Source organism: Chiloscyllium plagiosum, unplaced genomic scaffold, assembly GCF_037043375.1.
Source record: "Chiloscyllium plagiosum isolate Xiang-an unplaced genomic scaffold, Cpla_swu_hap1 HiC_scaffold_45, whole genome shotgun sequence".
NCBI classification, from domain to species: Eukaryota; Metazoa; Chordata; class Chondrichthyes; order Orectolobiformes; family Hemiscylliidae; genus Chiloscyllium; species Chiloscyllium plagiosum.
Genome location: NW_028270183.1, coordinates 7,711,897 through 7,732,785, shown reverse-complemented (window position 1 = coordinate 7,732,785; position 20,889 = coordinate 7,711,897). Strand labels below are relative to the sequence as shown.

The 20,889-nt window shown below is 47.8% G+C and overlaps 1 protein-coding gene across 1 annotated transcript in view; it reads left to right on the top strand.

The window, feature by feature from the left end:
- The window catches only part of LOC122552376 (uncharacterized), a 372,305-nt gene that overhangs the window by 99,288 nt on the left and 252,128 nt on the right, over positions 1–20,889 (top strand). The window contains exons 5-10 of the mRNA XM_087983386.1: positions 2,027–2,158; positions 6,075–6,236; positions 9,339–9,482; positions 12,549–12,713; positions 15,240–15,296; positions 16,618–16,659. Of these exons, the coding sequence (XP_087839512.1) occupies positions 2,027–2,158; positions 6,075–6,236; positions 9,339–9,482; positions 12,549–12,713; positions 15,240–15,296; positions 16,618–16,659 (702 nt within the window). The remainder of the gene's footprint in view (positions 1–2,026; positions 2,159–6,074; positions 6,237–9,338; positions 9,483–12,548; positions 12,714–15,239; positions 15,297–16,617; positions 16,660–20,889) is intronic.

The following is a 20,889-nucleotide window of genomic DNA, read 5'->3' as shown; positions in this document are numbered from 1 at the left end:
ACACCTCACATTTTTTTAAACTCCAATGAATGGGGGCCCCAATTTTTCCAGGGATGTTAAATCATTGCTCCAATTGCCAATTGCACTGCGTTTGTGGAAAAGCTTCGTATTTCAACCCCAGTCGGCTTATAATTAAATAAACCACAAATTGCCGATACTGAAGATCTGAAGCAAAACCAGAAAGTGCTGGAGAAACTCAGCAGCTCTGGCAGCATCCATGGAGAGAGAAAAAAACAGAGTTAACTTCTTGGGAACTAATAGCAATTGAGGATACGGAAGGACTGACATCCATAGGAGGGTATAAAACTGGAGAGAGCAAGGGAAGAGATGAGGGTCTTTTCCTATTCATTCACAGGATGAGGACGTTTCTGGCTAGCCAGCATTTATTGCCCATCCCTAATTGCCCAGAATTAGGAGTCAACCACATTGCTGTGGGTCTGGAGTTATGTCTTGGCTCAGACCAGGTAAGGATGGCAGTTTCCTTCCCTAAAGGACATTAATGAACCAGATGGGTTTTCTCTGATATTTAGCAATGATCATCATCAGACTCTTGATCCCAAATTGTTCCTGAATTCAAGTTCCACCATCTGCCATGGCAGGATTTGAACCCAGGCCTCCAGAGCATTACCTGGATTAATAGTCCAGCAATAATACAACTCCGCTATTGCCTAACCACCCCCCTCCCCCCCTCTCCGCCACATGGAATGTATGTAGTGAGTTAGATGTTGCTAAACTCGCATTATCAAAGGCTGCTGAGTTTACAAGGAAGATTGACTAGGGCTCCCCAGTTGTGCAAACTTAAAAATCACATCACACCAGGTTACTGTCCAACAGGTTTATTTGGAATCACTAGCTTTCGGTGCCATCAGGTGATTGTGGACTGATGAAGGAGCAGCGCTCTGAAAGCTAGTGCTTCCAAATAAACCTGTTGGACTGTAACCTGGTGTTGTGTGATTTTTAATTTTGCCCACCCCATTCCAACACTGGCTCCTCCACATCATGATCCCCGGTTGTGTTGAGGTTTGTGAGATGAAGAGTAGGAGATGGTGCCTTTAGAGCAAATCTGTGATGAAGGTGTTTGATGGGAGTTGTGGTGGGTTGGTACAAATCAGAGTGGCTGTGTCTGACATCCACATCCACAAGAGGAAGTTACCACACCCGGTTACGATTTAATGCAGGAAGTGATTGGACCACTGCGACAATACTACGGCTTTAACAGGTGAATTTTATCCTGTTTTTTATGACAACAGGTTGAGACAGAGGAGCCAAGCAGTCTGCTCAAAGCCAATAAAGTAAACAGTGTGTGAGGTCTTGGGTTTTTGTTTTAAAGTTGGAACAATAGAAGCAGCCTGAATGATGGAGTCAAGCTCCCACAGAATCAGGAGTTTTAGTGTTAGCTTTCTGCAATTGCTGGGGTCTTGAAGCTGGATGTAGAAGTTCTTATTCCTCTCTCTGTCACAGCTAAAAGCTGGGGTTCTCTGCCTGCTGCTAGTATTGCATATGAGACAATCTGTTTTACTGAATTTGCCTTTGCCAAGGGTGTGCTTATGGGAACAGTAGTGGTTAATATCTATATTGTTTTGTTAAGTATTTTAAGACCGTTATACCAGTTAATATCTATATTATTTTGTTGAGCATTTTGAGAGAGTTACAGTTCAGCCAATTCCATTATTTTTATTTTGACTAGATTTTAATTTTGGTGTGTGAATAAAGTGTGTTTTGCTTACAACCTGGTAGTTTGGACAATCATATTGCACCTCGGATGCCACATCTTCCCCTTAATATAAGAGAAATACTCTGGGATCTAGACTATCTTAATGTATATTGAGGGGGTTTGGTCTGGTCCATAACACTGTTCCCTAATCAGTTCCAGGACTAGCAGTGGTTGCTGGTGAGTGGAGGGGTGGAGAGGGGGTGCTACATGAGTTGAGGGTGGTAGGGCTGCAGGTGTTGTGTGACACTGTGCCTCTGTTGTGACCTTACTGTTTCTTCTTCTTTACCCCCAACCCCCCCCGTGCTCCCTCAGGGTGATATCCAGCAGCTGCTGCTGTCAGCAGACCCGAAAGCAGCTTACAGCTACTGTGATCGCTACATCCCCGACTGCGACAGCCTCCTACCATACGCCCTGCGACTCCCGGACCCCGTCTACGAGGAGGAGGTGGGTGCGCTCCCGTGATCTGCTCTTGCTGACTTGCTGCGCTCTCTGCCCGAACCCCCCTTGCGCCCCGCCGAATCGACGGAGAACCTGAGAGTCGGGCAAGCGGCCAGTGACCCACATCTCCTCCCCCATCCTGGCCGTGTGTCCCGAGGGAGTCTGCCTTTGGCCTGGACTCGATCTGATCTCGAGGGAAGTGACTGGAGTCTGGCCAGTGGAAGCTTAAACTCTATCAAGAGAAAGTTCAAAATGACACAACACCAGGTTATAGTCCAATTACAACCTGATGTTGTCTGATTTTGAACTTTGTCCACCCCAGACCAACACCGTCCACTCCACATCATGTCAAGAGATGTTGCGCTAATTCTCGAACATTCGGGGCTCTCAGTTAAAAACCTAAGCGCTGTAAGGTGTTTGCAGTTCCCCTCTGTTTGTTCCCAGTTTTGAAACCAGCAAGGGTCTGGCAGTTTCTGTGGGGGGAGAGAGAGGGACAGAAACAGAGTTAACCCTTCCAAGTCCAATGTGACTTTTGACTTCAGAAGCCTGGCAGACCAGCTGGGCTTTGGCATTATTTCCTGTTCTCATCTTTTTGTTCTTGGGCTTGCAGCTGCTCCTTTCCAAGTTCAGTCTTGCTGCCGTTGTGTTAGGGCTGCAGACATTTGGGAATCGATGACGGCCTAGTCTGGGTTTGGTGCGACGGAATGAGACTGGCTCCTCCGGGGGGTTTGGCTCACCTCTCCTCATGTTGCAGCCAGATTTCCGTTTCCGTCTCCCCGTGACTGGGAGAGGCAGTGTCACCTCACTCCCATGTCCAGAGCTTTAAGAAACCATTGAGTTGGTATCTAACCAGAACACTTAGGCAGCTGCTTATACTATGGCTGCAAAGTTTGGGAGCTGGGGGGGGTGGCTGAAATCAGACAACAGGGGGATGTTTAAAGATTCCCCTACAGCTATGACCCACTCTGATCCAGCAGAACGTAACCGATGGGCAGGAAGGACACAACAGAGCCTTGACACAAAGCCCACCTCAGGGTACGCCATTGTATCCTCGGTTAGATCCAAGTCTACCACTGTCAGAAATGATTACCTCTACAGCTGCCAGCTTCCTAAGGAGCTGGTATTCCTGGTGAGCCCCGTAACCTCACACGGCCAGCTATGGTGGTTGGGAATGGGGTCTAGTTTGGAAAGGGGTACCAAGGTAGAAGGGGAGTCTGCCCACTCCTGCCCCCCTCCCATTCCTCCCGACTTTGATTCAGTTGTGTTTCTGTCTGTGTGTGTGCGACATGCTTCTTGTTTTCAGATTGGTGCTAAGTGAGAGTCTCCGACACCCTCTCACACCACACAGCGGTGCAGGGATTCCGCACACCTCCGAAGGGAAAGGCAGCTCCCCGAGACACTCGGCCTTTCTCATTTGGTCATTCAGCCTTCTTTACTCGCAATCTTTCTCTGGCCATTCCATCATTTCTCTCATGAGCACTCTCTACTTCATTTACCTTCTCGGTTTCCCATGACGGCTGGTTTTCCTTACTCCTGCTAATGTGTGTCCAATTCCTCTCTTTATCAGGTTGTCTCCGATGGGATACCATTATCGAACTACTCCAATGCCCTCTGCCCAGTTTCCACCTTCCATAAAAAAGACTTGAGCTCCTCAACTACTCTGCTGATTTACAGTGAATCCCACCCTCCCGCCTCCTCCTGTGATGACTGTCTTGAGTTGTCAACCATTCTGGCAGTGCCTTCAATTTAAATCTTACGTTATTGTATTCACATCCTTGAGTTGCTTCATCCACTGTAACGTTCCTCACCCCTACAACCCTCTGGATTTTAACTCCACCCTCCCTGATTTCAGTCACTGCACCCCTGAGAGCTCTGGACCCTGAAGTCTGGAATGTCCTCCCTAAACATCTCCTCCTTTCAACCTCTCTTCTTTTGCCTTCCTCTGCAAAAACATGTGCCTCCCTTGGCAAATCCTCAATCACCATAGCACTCCACTATTGATGCCACATCTTCTGCCAGTCTCTGGAATTTCCTCCTTAAATCCCTCTGCACCACCTCCTCTCCCTTTTGAGATACTGCTGAAAACCTACGTGTGGTTTGCGTCTCGCAAGTGTTTGTCAAAGAGACATCTTTGGATGTATTCCCAGACGGGTTTTCCAGCTTCAGTCAGCTCGCCTGATGTCCAAACAATCTTTTTTCCCAACTCCCACATTTTTATAACTTAATAATTCAGGGGAAGCGTTGCGATGATCTTAATGCACCTTAGGTGTTTCGTTTGGTGTTTCCTGTCAGTGGATCTCAGATGAGATGGTTTGAGAGAAGGAGAGTGAGTGATAATGGACATAGTAATCCACAGAGATCCAGGCTCTTGTTCTGGGGAATATTGATCCAACTCCCACAACGGCAACCGGTGGAAATTAAAATAAATTTAAAAGTTAAAGTCTGAAATTGAAAACTGGTCCCAGTGACGATGACCATGAAGCTAACAATGCTTGTCCTAAGAATTCATCAGGGAGGGAAATTTGCTGTTTATACCCGATCTGTCCTACATGTCACTCCAGACCCACAGTGTAATATCTCCACAGAGACTGGTATCCCGTTACCAGGTCACCCATTATTTACACGTAGACTCATACAGCATGGAAGCAGACCCTGCGGTCCAACCACTCCACGCTGAACATGATCCCAAACTAAACCAGGCCTGCTCCTGGCCCAAATACCTCCAAACAATTCCTATTCAAATGTCTTTTAAACATTGCATTATACCCACATCCACCGCTTTCTCAGGAAGTTCCTTCCACATGCGAACCACCCTCTGTCTAAAACATTTTAATTCTCTCTCCACTCACCTTACAAATGTGCCACCAAGCCTCGAAATTCCCCTATCCTCAGGAAAAGACAAATACCATGTAACTCTATTATACACCTCTCATTATTTTACATACATCTATAACGTTGCCTCTCAACCCGCTACACTCCAGTGAAAAAAACTCCCAGCCTATCTAGCCTCTCTCCATAACTCAAACCCCCTATACCTGGCAATATCATGGTAAATCATGAACAGTCCTTAACTCTAGTACTGCCTCATCAGAGTCAACTTTCAGAGTGAACAGAACCTCTGACCCTCCTGTTTATTTCTGATGAAGGGCTTTTGCCCGAAACGTCGATTTTCCTACTCCTCGGATGCTGCCTGACCTGCTGTGCTTTTCCAGCACCACTCTAACCTAGACTCTGATTTTCAGCATCTGCAGGACCCACATCTGCCTGTTGATATCTGTCAGCCAGGACTCCCTGATTGGAACAGCCCCAGTCAGGGGATTCATATTCTATGAGGTTCCTCTGGCTGACATCGTTACAATCACTACACACAGCACTGTGGTTGACTTTTATCTACCGTCTGAAATGGGACAACACTAGGTTATAGTCCAACAGGTTTAATTGGAAGCACTAGCTTTCGGAGCGCTGACAATCACCTGATGAAGGAGCGTCGCTCCGAAAGCTAGTGCTTCCAATTAAACTTGTTGGACTATAACCTGGTGTTGCATGATTTTTAACTTTGTACACCCCAGTCTAACACCGGCATGTCCAAATCTGAAATAGGAGACCACTTCAAGGGCGGTTAAGGACAGGTAACAGTCACGCTCTCACCCCATCAAAGAAGAAGACTGATGAGATGAATCTTTACATAATTGGAGACTCTGGGACAAGCGTCTGTCTAACCTAGACTGATCTTGACGCCACAATCGCAAATTGCCTGAAAGTTGGCCAACTCGGAACAATGGAGGTGTTCCTCTCCCTCATGAGAGAAGATGGTGATCTCACCTTTTTTGCCCCTGCCCCCTTCCACCGGCCCTCCCCCTCCCCCTCTTCCTCTCTGTATGTCTCCTCCGCTTCAGTCTGTCTTTCTCGCTGCTTTTTACAGACAGCCACCACCCGGCCCCGCCACAAAAAGAGGAGGAAGGGTCGCAAACGCTCTAGAAAGAAGGGCAAGGGCAGATCAAAGAAATCGAAAAAAAACCGCAGAAAGAAGAAGAAAGATCGGGCCGCTCGGCAAAAAATAGAAACTTTTGGGGTTGGGGAACAGGTAGACACGAAAACAAAAAATCCGATTGAGCTCCTTCTTAGGACAATGTAGGAGGAGCTTGGATGAGCTTTAATGATTGATACATATGATACGGCTAACACAGACTTAATACAGCCTTGCGGACCTCGATAAAGCCCTGTTCATATTACACTCCCAGTCTAGACATTCTTAGTAGCTCCTTCATGAAATGTGCGTTTGTCCCAGTGAGAGTGGGAGGGGTGGACTTTGAGGAGGTGAGGAGGTGGAGGTGAAGTGGAGTCAACAGTTTGGCGGTTAGCTTTCTTCTTGGGAGATCGGATAGCTCAGTTGGCTGGGCAAATGGTTTCTGATCATCACGGGTTCAATCAATGCCCACACCAGCTGAAGGTTACCCCGAAGGACTGTCCTTCTCAACCTCTCCCCTCGCCTGAGGCCTGGTGACCCTCAGGCAAAAGCAGCCCCAGCTCTCTCCAATGAAAGAATGAGACAATGGTACTAGCAAGTTTTGAGAAGATTTGTAGCTCAGGTTGAGGTTCTGGATGTAGGTTTGCTCGCTGAGCTGGAAGGTTCATTTTCAGACATTTCGTCACCATACTAGGTAACATCTTCAGTGAGCCTCCGGACGAGACCGGAATGGTGCCTTTACCAATTAATGTTAACTGAGAAAGGTAATCAAGGTCGAAAGTTGTTGGCCAATGACTTCTGATTGATTAGTTCCTGGCGTCCAAATGCTCCCCTGTTTGGAATGCACAAATGTGCTCGGGATCTGACAGTGGTTCTTTCAAAACGTTCACTCTCTTCACTGTTATTGTAAAATCGGGGTTGGTACCTGGTGACTTCAGACCCAGTTTTCCGACACGTTCTCCTCCATCCTGAGTTGAACATATATTGCCATTCCTTTAGTGTTGCTGGGTCAAAATGCTGGAACCCCCACCCCTCCCACACACAATGTACTTGCACCAAATGCACTGCTGCAGTTCAAGATGGCAGCTCACCCCCAACCTTCTCCAGGGCAGCTAAAGATGGCCAATCAGTGGTGACCTAGCCAGCAATGCCTGTGCTCCTGAATGAAAAGTTTGTGTACCCTAAAATATTTGTCACACCATTGAACACAAGTCTGATCAAAACCTTTGAGGTTCTGTGCCACAATTCCATGTTTGTTCGCTGCAAACATTGGGACAGTCCTCATTGGGAATCCCTGCTGTCAGTGTCTGAAAGGTAACAGCTAGCTTGGGTCAGGAGGGGACCATTCAGGATCCTCTAGAATCTTGTACCATTCAGTAAGATCTGTATCTCAATTCCGGCCTCTTGTGTTCCATATCCCATAGTGTCCCCTCATCCAACAGGTCGCATCTCTTGACGTTTTTGATTGGTTTCGGAATGCATAGAATTGCAGAGTGTTTCCAAGGAAGGGTGTGCCATCGATGGAACAGAGAGGGGTGGTGGGATTGGTGGAGTATTTAGGGTGTTGGGATTGCGAATGGGGTCCAAGGTTTGGGAATTGAGAAGAATTAGTGCGAGAAACTGGGGTTCGGTTTTGTGTGTCAACTGGTGATAGTGGAAAGAAAGCTCCCCCCCCCATGGCCTGTACTCTGACCAGGTTCCGTGTAATCTGAATGGGGCTTGAGGTGCTTATTTCTGGCAAGACGCCTGAATGTGTCACTGATAATCGCAATGCGTCGCTTCACAGCAGTAACTGATCACAATAATCTGGCTTTCTGCCCGTACTGCGTTGCTCGACTTTAACATCACGCATTATTCAGAGTCGCTTTTGCGCTGCCCCACAGGCTGATTTTGTTTTAATCTTCAAGGTTTTCTCTGTCTGTAAATTGTCGAACTCCGGTCCGAAGGTAGGTTGCCGGGTGTGGACTGACGGACGCGTCCAGGCGCTTTTTGACGTCTGAAGGGGGCAGCTATTGGGTTGTACTCGGTTAGAATGTAGAACATAGGACAATACAGCGCAGAACAGGCCCTTTGGCCCTCAATGTTGCGCCGACCTGTGAACTATTCCCCTTACACCACCCTTAGGCTACACTACACTTAGGCTGCAGGTCCGTTTGGAATCCTGTAATGTCCTCCCCATCGCCGTCACCTTTTCAGATGTTACACCGGTCACCGAGACTCCCTCAGGTGGGGCTTAACCCCCCTCCCCAGGCGTTGTCCTCGGGGAGCAAGCTCAGCTGCTCCAGGGTGCACCAGGCCATTTGCTTCATTGGTCAAGAGGGATACGGACCAAATGTGGGCAATTGGAACTAGCTGAGTGGGCACTATGGTCAGCATGGAGCAATTTGGGCATGAGGAACAGGCTTCTAGGGAGGGAGGGAGGGAGGACTCATCGGGGTGAGGACGGTGTGGATTCCACCAAGCCCAAAAAACAAAACGCATTTTAATACGAATTAAAAATGATGGACACTTCCTTGGTGACGTACTGAGTTCCCTTCAGTGAGTAGGCAAATTGTCAGTGTGGCTTAAGCCGATTCCTTGTCCTCGCAACTGTTCCCCCGGAGCTGGGCAAAATCAAATTCCCTTTTCCCCCTTCTGAGGCTGGTTACTTGCCTCTTGTCATAGAGTGATACAGCATGGATAGGGGCCCTTCAGCCCAAACTGCTCCATGCCGACCATGGTGCCCACTCAGCTAGTTCCAATTGCCCACATTTGGTCCGTATCCCTCTTAAAGTCTTCCCATCCATGTACGGAACCAAACGTTCTTTAAACATTTCATGTAGAAGCCCTCCGATGACGGTGAGTCCGGAATATGGCCTCCTGTTCCGTGCTGCGTTACATTTGGGATGGACTCCTGCTGTTGTCACTTGGTCAATAGAGCGAGTCAGAGGCAGACATTGTGTCTTCAAGGAGGAGCTCGCTACAGCTCTTAAAGGGACCAAGGGATATGGGGATGAGCTCAATGATCAGCCATGATCATATTGATTGGTGGGGCTTACCCCTGCTCCAGCTCCTTAGCTCAGGTAATAGGGAAGGGCAGGGGGGAGCTGATCCCCGTCCTATCCCAGTTTCACACACCCCCCCGCCCTCCTCCAACCCCCCTGAACAAAATCACAGCCAGAGAAGGGTCAGTCCAGGCCTACTGCTCAGGTGCCTAACACCCTTTCGCTTTCTCCCCAGGACAAGGAGCAGCCTCAACTAGAGGAAGCAGAGAATAATTATGATTATTTCCTTGGTGCGGAATACTACACTGATTTGGAATCGGTCCTCCTCAACTCCTCTGCGAATGCTGAGGTTGGAGCAGAAAACGTGACCGACCACGAGGTAACCCCTTTGCCTGAAAGCCGGGGCTCCTTTAAGATTCCCCATCCGCATGCAGTTGCTGACGGTGCAGAGGGATGGTTGAGGCTCAGTGGAGCATGAGCATGGCTAATGGACAGACCTCCAGACAGATTAACCTTCAGGAGGTGTGGCCGATATGAGCTGTCCCTTTGTCAGGGATCAGGAATAATTCCACAGTCGGTCTCCTGTTCCCACCCCCCTGGCCCAAAGTGAGATTGAAGTTCCATTCCCTTTGTACCCTGTCCCTTCTCCAACATGTGACTGTAGAGAATTCCCACCCCCCCGGGGGAATTCCCAGCAGCCTTGATTTCACCATGGAGTGGGTCTTGGTGAAGGGAGAGAGTGCACTGGCATGGACCTGTCACAGACTGACCTTTGGTTGGCTGGCAAACCCAAAGGCTGGTTCACCAGGAAGTTGCTGGATTGGCCATTTTGCTGCTTTCTGACCGACTGCAGTCACTGACTCAGGAATCACTGACCGTTAAGTGGCTACTACTGTGTCATTAGGCTTTTAATCTCTCTCTCTCCTCCCTCCCTCTCCTCTCTTTATGTCTCCTCTTTCTCCTCTCTTCCTTTTTCTCTTTCTCTCTCCATTCTCTTTTCTCTCTCTTTCTCTCTCCCGTCATCTCCCTCCTCTCACTGTCTCCCTCCTTTTTGCTTTCTCTCTGCCTCCTATCTTCTCTCTTTCTTTCTCTTCATGCTCTCCATCTCCCTCTCTCTGTCCACTCTCTGTGACTCCCCTCTCTATATTTGTCTATCTATCTCTCTTTGTCTTTTTGCTTCTCTCTGTCTCTCTCTCTCTCTCTGTCCTCTCTTCACTCTCTCTTTCTCTTCAATGTCTCTCTGCCTTCTTTCTTCTGTCTCCTCTCTCCCTCTCTCTCTGTTTGACAATGGTGGACTAATGGGTGTAAGGACCCTTGAGTGTTTCCTTGGAGATTGCCTGCTCATTTTGCCTTGTCCGGGGAGTTTTGAGTGTGCTGGCTATCATTGTCCTCTCTACCAGCAGAGAGAAGGTAGACTGCCCTCTCCTCTCACCTTGGGCCAGTAGGAATCGCCCTGTCAGCAGATTGGTTGAACATTAAGAAAGCTGTTTCTTTGGCTTTCAGACATGCTGAGTCTTCCTGAAGACATGACAGGTGCTATATATTCGAAAAGCTTTTCATAGACTCCCTACAGTGTGGAAATAGGCCACTTGGTTCAACAGGTCCACACCGATCCTCTGAAGAGTAACTCACCCAGACCTCTTCCCCTATGTTTCCCATGACTATTCCACCTAACCTACACGTCCCGAGGCAGTGTGGGGAATTTCCCATGAAAATTCCATCTAACCTGCACTTCTTTGGCTTGTGGGAGCAAACTCACGCACACATGGGGAGAACGTGCAAACTCCACACGGACAGTTGCCCGAGGCTGGAATCGAACCTGGGACCCTGGTGCTGTGAGGCAGCAGTGCTAACCACTGAGCCGCCCATGTGTGTTAGCACAAAAGGAGGCATTTCTGCCCATCACTTTGGTGCCTGCTCTTTGGTAGAGGCCTCCATTTGAAAGCAGATGCTTTTATGTCTGCGCTGGAATCGGGTTTTCAGACAAGCCTTGCGTTGCCAGGGGGTAGTTCGGTGAGGTTTAATTATACTTTCAGGAAGCATTAACACATGACTCAGGGCCAGACTTGGATCTGATTCCCTGTGCGGTCCATTCCTGCTGCATGAATCATACTGTCTTTGTGGAATATTATTCCCTTATCAGGAACGTTAACTTTTCTGGAATTTACAGGGAGCATTGGTGTCCAGTTGCTGTGGATGATTTCCTAGTGTTTGTAACTTTTTATCCCATTGGTAAACACTGTGCCATTTTGGCCTGGCTGATTCCAAGGAGGAATTCAACCTCAGCTACAGTGTAACCCAGTTACAGACATGGCACATTTTTCTCACTCTTAAATTGCTGTCTGTTAACCCATTGGAATGAATGAGCTAGTGGATGCTTTGGAGTAAGGTTGTAGTGTAAAGATACCCAATGTGTGCTCAACAATGGGCAACTAACTGAGGCCAGAACATTGGAACTACAAGGAGTTGGGGAATGTGTCAATATCTTGTAAAGTGGAACACGTTTCTTTAATTCATTGGATGAGAGCATCGCTGCTTAGGACAGCATTTATTACCCAAAGGGGCAGTTAAGAGTCGACCACATTGCTATGGGTCTGGAGTCACCTGTAGGCTAGACCAGGTAAGGATGGCAGCTTCCATCCCTAAAGAGTGGGCTTTTCCCCTGACAGTCAGGAATGGATTCCTGATCGTCATCGGACTCTTAGTTCCAAACTTCCACTTAACCGTGGTAGGGGGTTTGAACTCAGATCCCCGGAACATTATCTGGGTTGCTGGATTAATAGTCCAGCAATAATGCCACTAGGCCATCGCCTCCTTGCTCGGGGATGGCTGGATTTTTGACAAAGATGTACGCAAAACACATCGAGGGCCATTGAACCGATCTGAGGGAAGTAGCTTGGACTGTGGGAGGAAACCGGAGCACCCAGAGGAAACCCACGCACACAGGGGGAGAATGTGCAAACTCCACACAGAGTCACCTAAGAGTGGAGTCAAAACTGGGTCCCTGGTGCAGTGAGGCAGCAGAGCTAACCACTGAGCCACCGAGCACTGAAGGCCGGGAGATGTTGTTACTCCAGTAACTAGTTGACATGGTGGCATTGTGGTCATGTGATGGGACCCATCGTCCTGAGGCAGGACTGATGCTTTCAGGGTGTAGGAGCGGGAACGTAGTTTCAAATCTCACCAGGGCAGCTGATGGAACTGAAAGTACGCTGCATAAAATCTGGGATCAGAAGCTAGTCTGGGAGTCGGCGACGGAGAAAATCTGCTGTCCCTTTCCTACATGTGACTCCAGACCTACTCAGCATTCCAGCCAGCTTTTAACTGCTCTCTGAAATGGCTGGGTGAGTTTGAGGGCAATTAGGGAGGGCACCAGAACACAGATTACATGGCCGGCAACACCCAGGTCCCATGAAAAATTAATTTGCCTCCTTTTTGATTACAGACCATGCAAGAGGAACTCATTGAAGAATCTGAAGGTCCCTTTACAAGCGAGTATGGAATCGGACATTATGGTACAGATATCAACGATTACTTCGATGGAGACTATGATGACCGGTGGAATGAGAGATATGGACCAGCTGTACGAGTTGATATACAAGATACCCTGGTAAACCAAATATTCTCATCCTTTAAAATTATTTATTTCAGTTAGTAGTTTAGATGCATTATATTTCGATTATTCCTGAACAACGCTACAATGCAGTCAAAGCTTTTTGTCCGTCACCCACCAGGACAGATGCAAGAATTCCAAATTTTAAAGGAAACAACTATTTTTGAGTATATTTATGCTTATGCAAATTTGTTTAAACCATTTGGTTGACAAAATGTCCCTCATTGATCAAGGCATTATATCGGAGAATGCCTCAGATGAGCTAAAGATTTCCACTCTGATGATTAATTTAAAATTGATACACTGTCCCACAGAGGACAGATGCCCTTCTAATAAGCATAGATGAGCCACACTTCAAGCCCAAGTGTTTATCTTAAATCGGCTGTTAAGTGTAAATCTTAGCACATTTAGGATTGTTGACCAAACGATGTCCAAGGCTGGCCCATCTCCTGTTCTTTGCCACTGTTAAACTGCTAGTCGGAAGCATTGAGGGGGGGAATGCCATAACAAGGCATTTGTAGTCATAGGATCAGCAGGTCTAATTGGGTAGATATCTAGGAGAAAGTGGGGACTGCAGATACTGGAGATCAGAGTCGAGAGTGTGGTGCTGGAAAAGCACAGCAGGTTAGGCAGCATCCGAGAAACAGGAGAGTCAATGTTTTGGGTTCCTGATGAAGGGCTTATGCCCAAAATGTCGATTCTCCTGCTTCTTGGATGCTGCCTGACCTGCTGTGCTTTTCCGACACCACATTCTCAACTAGGTAGATACCTGGAGGAGTCATCATGTGATGTCAAGTTCTGAACAAGAGTCAGTCTGGGTTCAGAGGACAACACCTCCAGGAACAGGCCCTTCAAGCAAGCTCAAAATATTCTCTCTGTTCCTCTCTCCACACATGCTGGGTTTCCTGCAGCATTCTTTATCATTATGTGAGGATCTAGCCCTGACAGAATCATAGAATCCCTACTGTGTGGGAGATAGCCATTTGGCCCATCCAGTCCACACCAGCCTTCTAAAGAGCATCCCACTCAGACCTGTAACCCTGCATTTCCTATGTCCTAGCCAGCACATCCCTGGACATTGCAGGGAAACTGAGCATGGCCAATTCACCCTAACTTGCACATCATTGGACTGTGGGAGGAGACCCATGCAGATATAAGGGATAATGTACAAACTCCACACAGACAGTCACCCAAGGTCAGGATCGAACCCAGGTCCTTGGTGTTGTGAGGCTGCAGTGCTAACCACCGAGCCACCGTGCCAACAGGTTTGGAAGGCAGCCTGCATTTAAACAAAGTGACATTTCACATTTGGATGAATGCCCAGCAGTTGTGAATGTCCTGGAGCGTACCAGTGACTCTGTGTGCTCCCCCTGTCGGGTCATCCGTGTCTAGAAACCCTGTTTTTGAAATCAACAGTATGCATTGAACCAAATTAATAAGGGGTGGGTGGAGCTGTGACAAAACTCCAACCCTTAAAACAAACTTAAAAACTTGATTAAGATTTGATTGTGAGAGGTGAAAATGCAGTTCCAGCTCCTGCAGGGAAAATGAAATGCATTCATTTAGCATCAGGTAAGCCAACTTGGAGGTGATGTTAAAAATCACACATCACTAGGTTATAGTCCAACAGGTTTATTTGGAAACACTGACTTTCGGAGCATTGCTCCACCATCGGGTTGTGTGATTTTTAACATTGTCCACCCCAGTGCAAGTCCAAGTCATGGAGGTGATGTGTAACAGTACAATTGGGAGAAATCAAATTGCTGTGGCAACATTCACTTTTACGTGCATAGAGTCATAGAGGTTTACAGCATGGAAACAGGCGCTTCCGCCCATCTTGTCCATGCCACCCAGTCTTCACAATTAATCTAACCCCATTTGCCTGCGTTCAGTCCATATCCCTCCATACCCATCTCTTCCATGTACCCGGCTAAATGTTTCCTAAATGATAAAGTTGAACTCCCTTCCGTACCTCTTGCAGTCTGGAACTATGGAGGGTGACAGTAGAGGCTCCCATGGTCTGTTCATCACAGAGCTCACCAGGGGTCTCTCTCGTTCTAACTGCCTATCATTGGCGCTTCTTTGAGCACATTATGGATGCAGCCTGTTCAGCCACTGGTCCAAGAGTGAGTCTCGAACGTAGAGGTTCCAGCTCAGAGGCAGGAGTCATCTTGCTGCCCCACTGTAGCTTTTTTCTATCAGACATTTTTGAACCAACCTGTTTTGAGATTTTATTACACAGCTGTGGAGCAGATGGAACTTGAACCCTGACTCAGCCGCTACCGCAAGAGCCCCAGCAGTTTCTGTTCATGTGTGTATAAGGTACTTCATCAGTGAATACCTCCACCTGTTTTGTCCTTAGCCTTAACAGTACAATCGATAAAACGTTAACGGGAAATAACGCAGGGCTGTCGTGTGTTAGTGCAACGTATGGTACATGGTGACATGTTTTGAAGGAAGTTCGTTTTACTGTGACTGGTGCTGTTCCCTGGCCCTCATTCTGGGGTGTTGTATTATTTCTAGACGCCGAGCCTGAAAGGAGAGAAGGGGGAGAAGGGAGCGCCTGCAGTCATTGAGCCTGTGAGTATGTGGTTCTGGTCCACGGTCCCTCCTTCGACACTGTGCTGTTAGGCCCCTCATCTCTGCCTGGCAGTGTTACCCCGTCCTGCCCTGGGTATCTCTCGCCCTATCTGAATCCGAAACCATAAGCATTAGTCGCCTATTCAATCGCGTAGGGCATTGCATTCCCTGCCCGATCCTGGTCTCAGGGCATTCCTGCGCGTGGACAGTTTCGGTAAGAGCTATCGGATTGCCACCAGGGTAGGGGAGATGAACACTGGCCAATTGCTTTCTCTCCCCACCACTGCCCCCCATTACTAGCTGGAGGTAAAGTAAGGAGTGAATTTGGGTCATTGTCTCTCTGTTATATACAGTGTATTCCTTCACTCAGGGGGAGAAAGGAAAGATTCTTTTCGGAAATCATCTCACTGCCCCCACTCCTTCCCCACCGGGCTTGTCCCATTCAACAGGGCCATGGCTGATCCATTATCCAAACATCATTTTCTCACAGCATTCCCTGGTGTTTTTGTCTTTAACATTCTCAGCGACTGAGCTCCCTCTGCAGTAAAGAATTCCAAAGGTTCACTCCCCTCTGAGTAAAGAAATATCTCCTCATCTCAGTATATCTCCTCCCACTGTCAATGACCTGCTCTGATTCTGAGACTGCTCCCCCATGCCCTTTCTGCACCTACTATTACAGCCCTGTATGTTTCAGTCAAATCCACCCCCCTCGTTCTTCGAAACTCCGAGGATACAGGGCCAGTCTCTTACACACGCACGAGCACACACATACATGCACACACACACGACACATACACACATGTATGTACACACACACACAAATATATGCGCACACATGTGTACAGGCACACACATGCATATGTACACACACGCATACATACACACGTACATTCACATGTTCACACACACAAATGTATGCACACAGATGTACACACAGACACATACATGCACACATAGACACATGCATACATACACACATGTATGTACACACACACACACCAGGCACACACACGTGTACACACACAAATATATGCACAGTATACACACACATGCACAGACACACATATGCATAAACACATACACATACATACACATGTGTATGTACACACACACCAGACACACACACACAAATATATGCACACACTTACGTGCACACAGAGACACACACATACATACACACATGTATGTCCATACACATGTATGCACGCACATGCATATATACACACACACACACACACGTGTATATCACCTTATAGATTGGTACTACTCAAACCAATAGCGATTAAGTCCTTACATTCACATTTTTGTGTTTTGTTTGAAGGGAATGTTGCTTCCTGGACCTGCAGGACCCCAGGGACCTCAGGTAAGTGTTTGTTTATAAAAAACAAGCTTCTTTTTCACATTTTAAAGTAAATTGGTGACTGATCCCCCTTCCCCCCCCCAGAGCCATTCCACTGGAAGACTGGCTGCAGTCTGGGATCACACACCTCAGGGTCTGACATAAACCCACATCAGTCTAGCCTCACATACATATACAGCATTGAAAGAGGCCATTCAGCCCATGTCAGTGTTGTCTAACAAAGATCTGACTACACTCACCCCATTTCCCAGCTTTTACGCAGCTACAGCAAGGTAAGTGAGTGCATAAAGAAAGGATCCCCTCTCAACCCTCACTGCTTCAAGGAAGGTAGCCATGGCCTTTCCTATCAGCCCTCCTAGCTCAGACCCTGTAGCTTTCTGGTCTAGGCTGTTATTAGATTTCCAACTCATTTAACTCACTATGCTCAGCATCGAGAAGGTCCAGATGAGGGGCACAACTCCAGCCCACTTTATAACCATTAAATTGTTCTCCGTACTTGGTTGTGGGAACAGTTTCTCACTACATGCTCTGCCCAGACACCTTGTGATGTTGGAAATCTCTGTCGTGTAGTGGTTAAAACACTCGCCTCACAAGCGGAACGGCACGGTGGCACAGTGGTTAGCACTGCTGCCTCACAGCGCCAGAGACCCGGGTTCAATTCCCGCCTCAGACGACTGACTGTGTGGAATTTGCACATTCTCCCCGTGTCTGCGTGGGTTTCCTCCGGGTGCTCCGGTTTCCTCCCACAGTCCAAAAATGTGCAGGTTAGGTGAATTGGCCACGCTGAATTGCCCGTAGTGTTAGGCGAAGGGGTAAATGTAGGGGAATGAGTGTGGGTGGGTTGCGGGTCGGTGTGGACTTGTTGGGCTGAAAGGCCTGTTTCCACACTGTAAGTAATCTAATCCCTGATTCGAAAGTGGGCAGAAATAGTGACACGCCCTCATTATCGGGGAGTGAACTGAACATAGCTTGTCATTAACTATTCAAAATGACGACTGCTGAAGCTTTTTGCTGTATTGATTGCTGTAAAATGCAAGTGACAATAAGTAAGTCATTCATTCGTTTGCTCGAATCCCCTTCTCAACCTTCTCCAGAAGGAAAACAGCCCCAAACTCTCCAATCTGTCCACACAACTGAGGTCAATATTTGTTCCCTAGCCATAGTGCTCACTGGCCAGACCAATATCTATCAGCCATTTCTGTTTGTGTTGTTTTTACATCAGGCAGGCGTTTGGTTTTTATTCCCCAGGAATGAGCATCACTGGCCGGGTCAGCATTTATTGTTCATCCCAAATTGCTCCTGAGAATTTTCTGGAGAGCTCAGAATCCTAGAGTATTATGGCTCATTGTGTCTGCGCTGGTTATCTAAAAACTATCTTCACTAGCCCTGTTTTCTCCAACTTTACCCAAAACCTTGTACATTATGCATTTCAACTGATCCCCTAAATACTTCTGAAAGGGTTGTGATTGTTCTCACATCTATCACCTTTTCAGGTAGTGAGTTCCAGATTCCCAGCCCCTTCAGGGTGAGAGAATGCTTTCCTCAGTCCCCTCTGCTCCTTTCAATTGTACCCCCTGGTTATTAACCCCGCTACTCGGTGGAGAGGTTTCTTCCTATCTGGAATCCCTACAGTGTGGGAGCAGGCTATTCAGCCCATCAAATCCACACCGACCCTCTGTAGAGCATCCCACACTAACTCAGTCCCCTACGCTAACCATACATTTCCTTAGGCTGGACATTATGGGCAATTTCCCATGGCCAGTCCACCTAATCTGCACCTCTGGGAGGAAACCAGAGCAAACCCACACAGACACAGGGCAAACTCCACATAGACAGTCGCCCGAGGCTGGAATCGAACCCAGGTCCCTGGCGCTGTGTGGCAGCATCGCTAACCACTGAGCCACCGTGTTGCTCATGTCTATGCCTCTCACAACCCTGTGCATCTCAATCAGGACCTCCCTCAGCCTTCCCTGTTCAAGGAAGACCCACCCCAGCCTACCCAGTCCCTCTTTGCTTGGTGGATCTGGGGCTGAATGGCCTCCTCCTCTCTTCAGAGCTGAACGGCTCCAGCCCAGGTATTTTAACATCGCCTGGAATATTCCCTGTCCCTCATGATGACTTTCCCTGCTCCACATACTGGGGCTTTGCTGCCTCTGAGATATCGATCCGGACTGATGTACATGTGTCTGGAGTCAAACATTGACTTCTGAGTGGGTGCTCAACGATGAGATATAAATCAAAGGAGCAAGAGGGAAATTAGAAAGAAATTGCAGCCAGTTTCTTTGCAGCAGATCACAGCAAGCCCCATTATTTTTGGTTTCACTCACGATGGGTCTCTCTGTTTGTTTGACTGGGACTGGGAAGGGGCTCAGCTTTCCCAGTGTCCTCAGGATATTTACACTGTTTTGGCTTTTAGAGAAGGCCTAATCAAACAGAAACCCTCCTGGATACATTTCGCTTTCGCTTTGAAATGTGCCGACATAACTAAATCAGTTATGTCCCAAAGTCTGAACCCTGTTTGCCTGAATTCAGATTTGTTCCCTCGCGCTCCCGATGAGGACGGGGAAAGCTGGTGCATTGATGTAACGCCTGTCACATCCTGAAGGCGCTTTGTTGCCCCCGGGGCTGCTTTCCATTGCGTTGCAGCAGGAAATGCAGTATCCAGTTTGCACCCCGGCAAACCCAAGCAGACAGCGCTGATAGACGGAGTGACAGTGATTGAGGGGTAAACATTGATAAAGATACAGGGGTGAGGTTGTTATTGTGCGGTAGGATCCAGCAGGGATATCCGAGGCTGAGTGGAAGGAGGGCGCAGAGGATGGTTCTATTCGTAATTGGATGCAAATTTGATTGTGTGTTTGGGAAATGAGTAGGCCCGTGTTGATGGTACATTAGTTGGGATAGAATTCTGACTGGAAGTGTATCTGGACTCTGGACTCAACAGTTTTGTCTCTGGTGTTTTGACCAAGTCCTCCATAGAACTGTGAAGCTGGATCATTTTCTTTTGCCTGAGAGTCTTGTCCTTCATTGCTGGAAGGATTGTGTTTAAAAGCAGGGAGGTTATGTTGCAGCTGTACAAGGTGCTGGTGAGGCCACACCTGGAGTACTATGTGCAGTTTTGGTCTCCTTACTTAAGAAAGGATGGACTGACACTGGAGGAGGTGCAGAGGAGGTTCACCAGGTTGGTTCCAGAGTTGAGGGGGTTGGCTTATGAGGAGAGACTGAGTACACAGGGATTATATTCATTGGAATTTAGAAGAATGAGCAGGGTATCTTATAGAAATATATAAAATTATGAAGGGAATAGATGAGGTAGAAGTAGAGAGGATGTTTCCACTGGCAGGTGAAACTAGGACAAGGGGGCACAGCCTCAAAATTAAGGGGAGCGGATTTAGGACTGAATCGAGAAGGAACTTCTTCCCCCAGGGGGTTGTGAATCTATGGAGTTCCCTGCCCAGTGAAGCAGTTGAGGCTTCCTCAGTAAACGTATTTAAAGCGAAGACGGATCATTTTTTGAACAGTAAAGGAATTAAGGGTTATGGTGAGGGGGTGGGTAAGTGGAGCTGAGGCCATGAAAAGATCAGCCGTGATCTTATTGAAAGGCAGAGCAGGCTCGAAGGGCCAGACGGCCTACTCCTGCTCCCGGTTGTTATGTTCTGATGTGGGATTCATTGTCCCACGCACCTTCAACAGTGTAGCACTCCCTCAGTACTGTCCTGGTAGTGTCGGCCAACACTTTGTGCTTGATACCTTCAAGTAATTTCTAAACTCTCAGCCTGAAGACTCGGGGAGTTGTAGTGACACTGCAGGGGGAAGAGATCACCACCCCCTGAACCACGGGTTTGGGTCCCATGCCAGGGCTTGTGCTAGTAGTGTAACCAGACGGGGGCACAACGCTGACAAACTGTTGCATTGTTGGACGAGCCATTGATCTGAGACCCTGCTCTGGTAAACCCTCTTGCATCTCGTGATGTAAAGAGCCAACGTCCTCTTGGCTGATGGTTGGGCCACTATTCCTCTCACTCAACACCAGTAAAAGAGAACAAATTAAACACTCTTTCGTATCTTGTGAAACATTTCGTGCGGAAACTAGCTGCTGTTTTGTTGAGACAGCAACAGCCAAGATCTCTTGTTTGGAGAGACCCTGGAACTGTCTGCCTGTCATTCCAGAAAGAATGCAAATCCTTCTATCAGGTTAGAGCGAGCTGTAGGAGAGGCTTATTTTATAGAGCT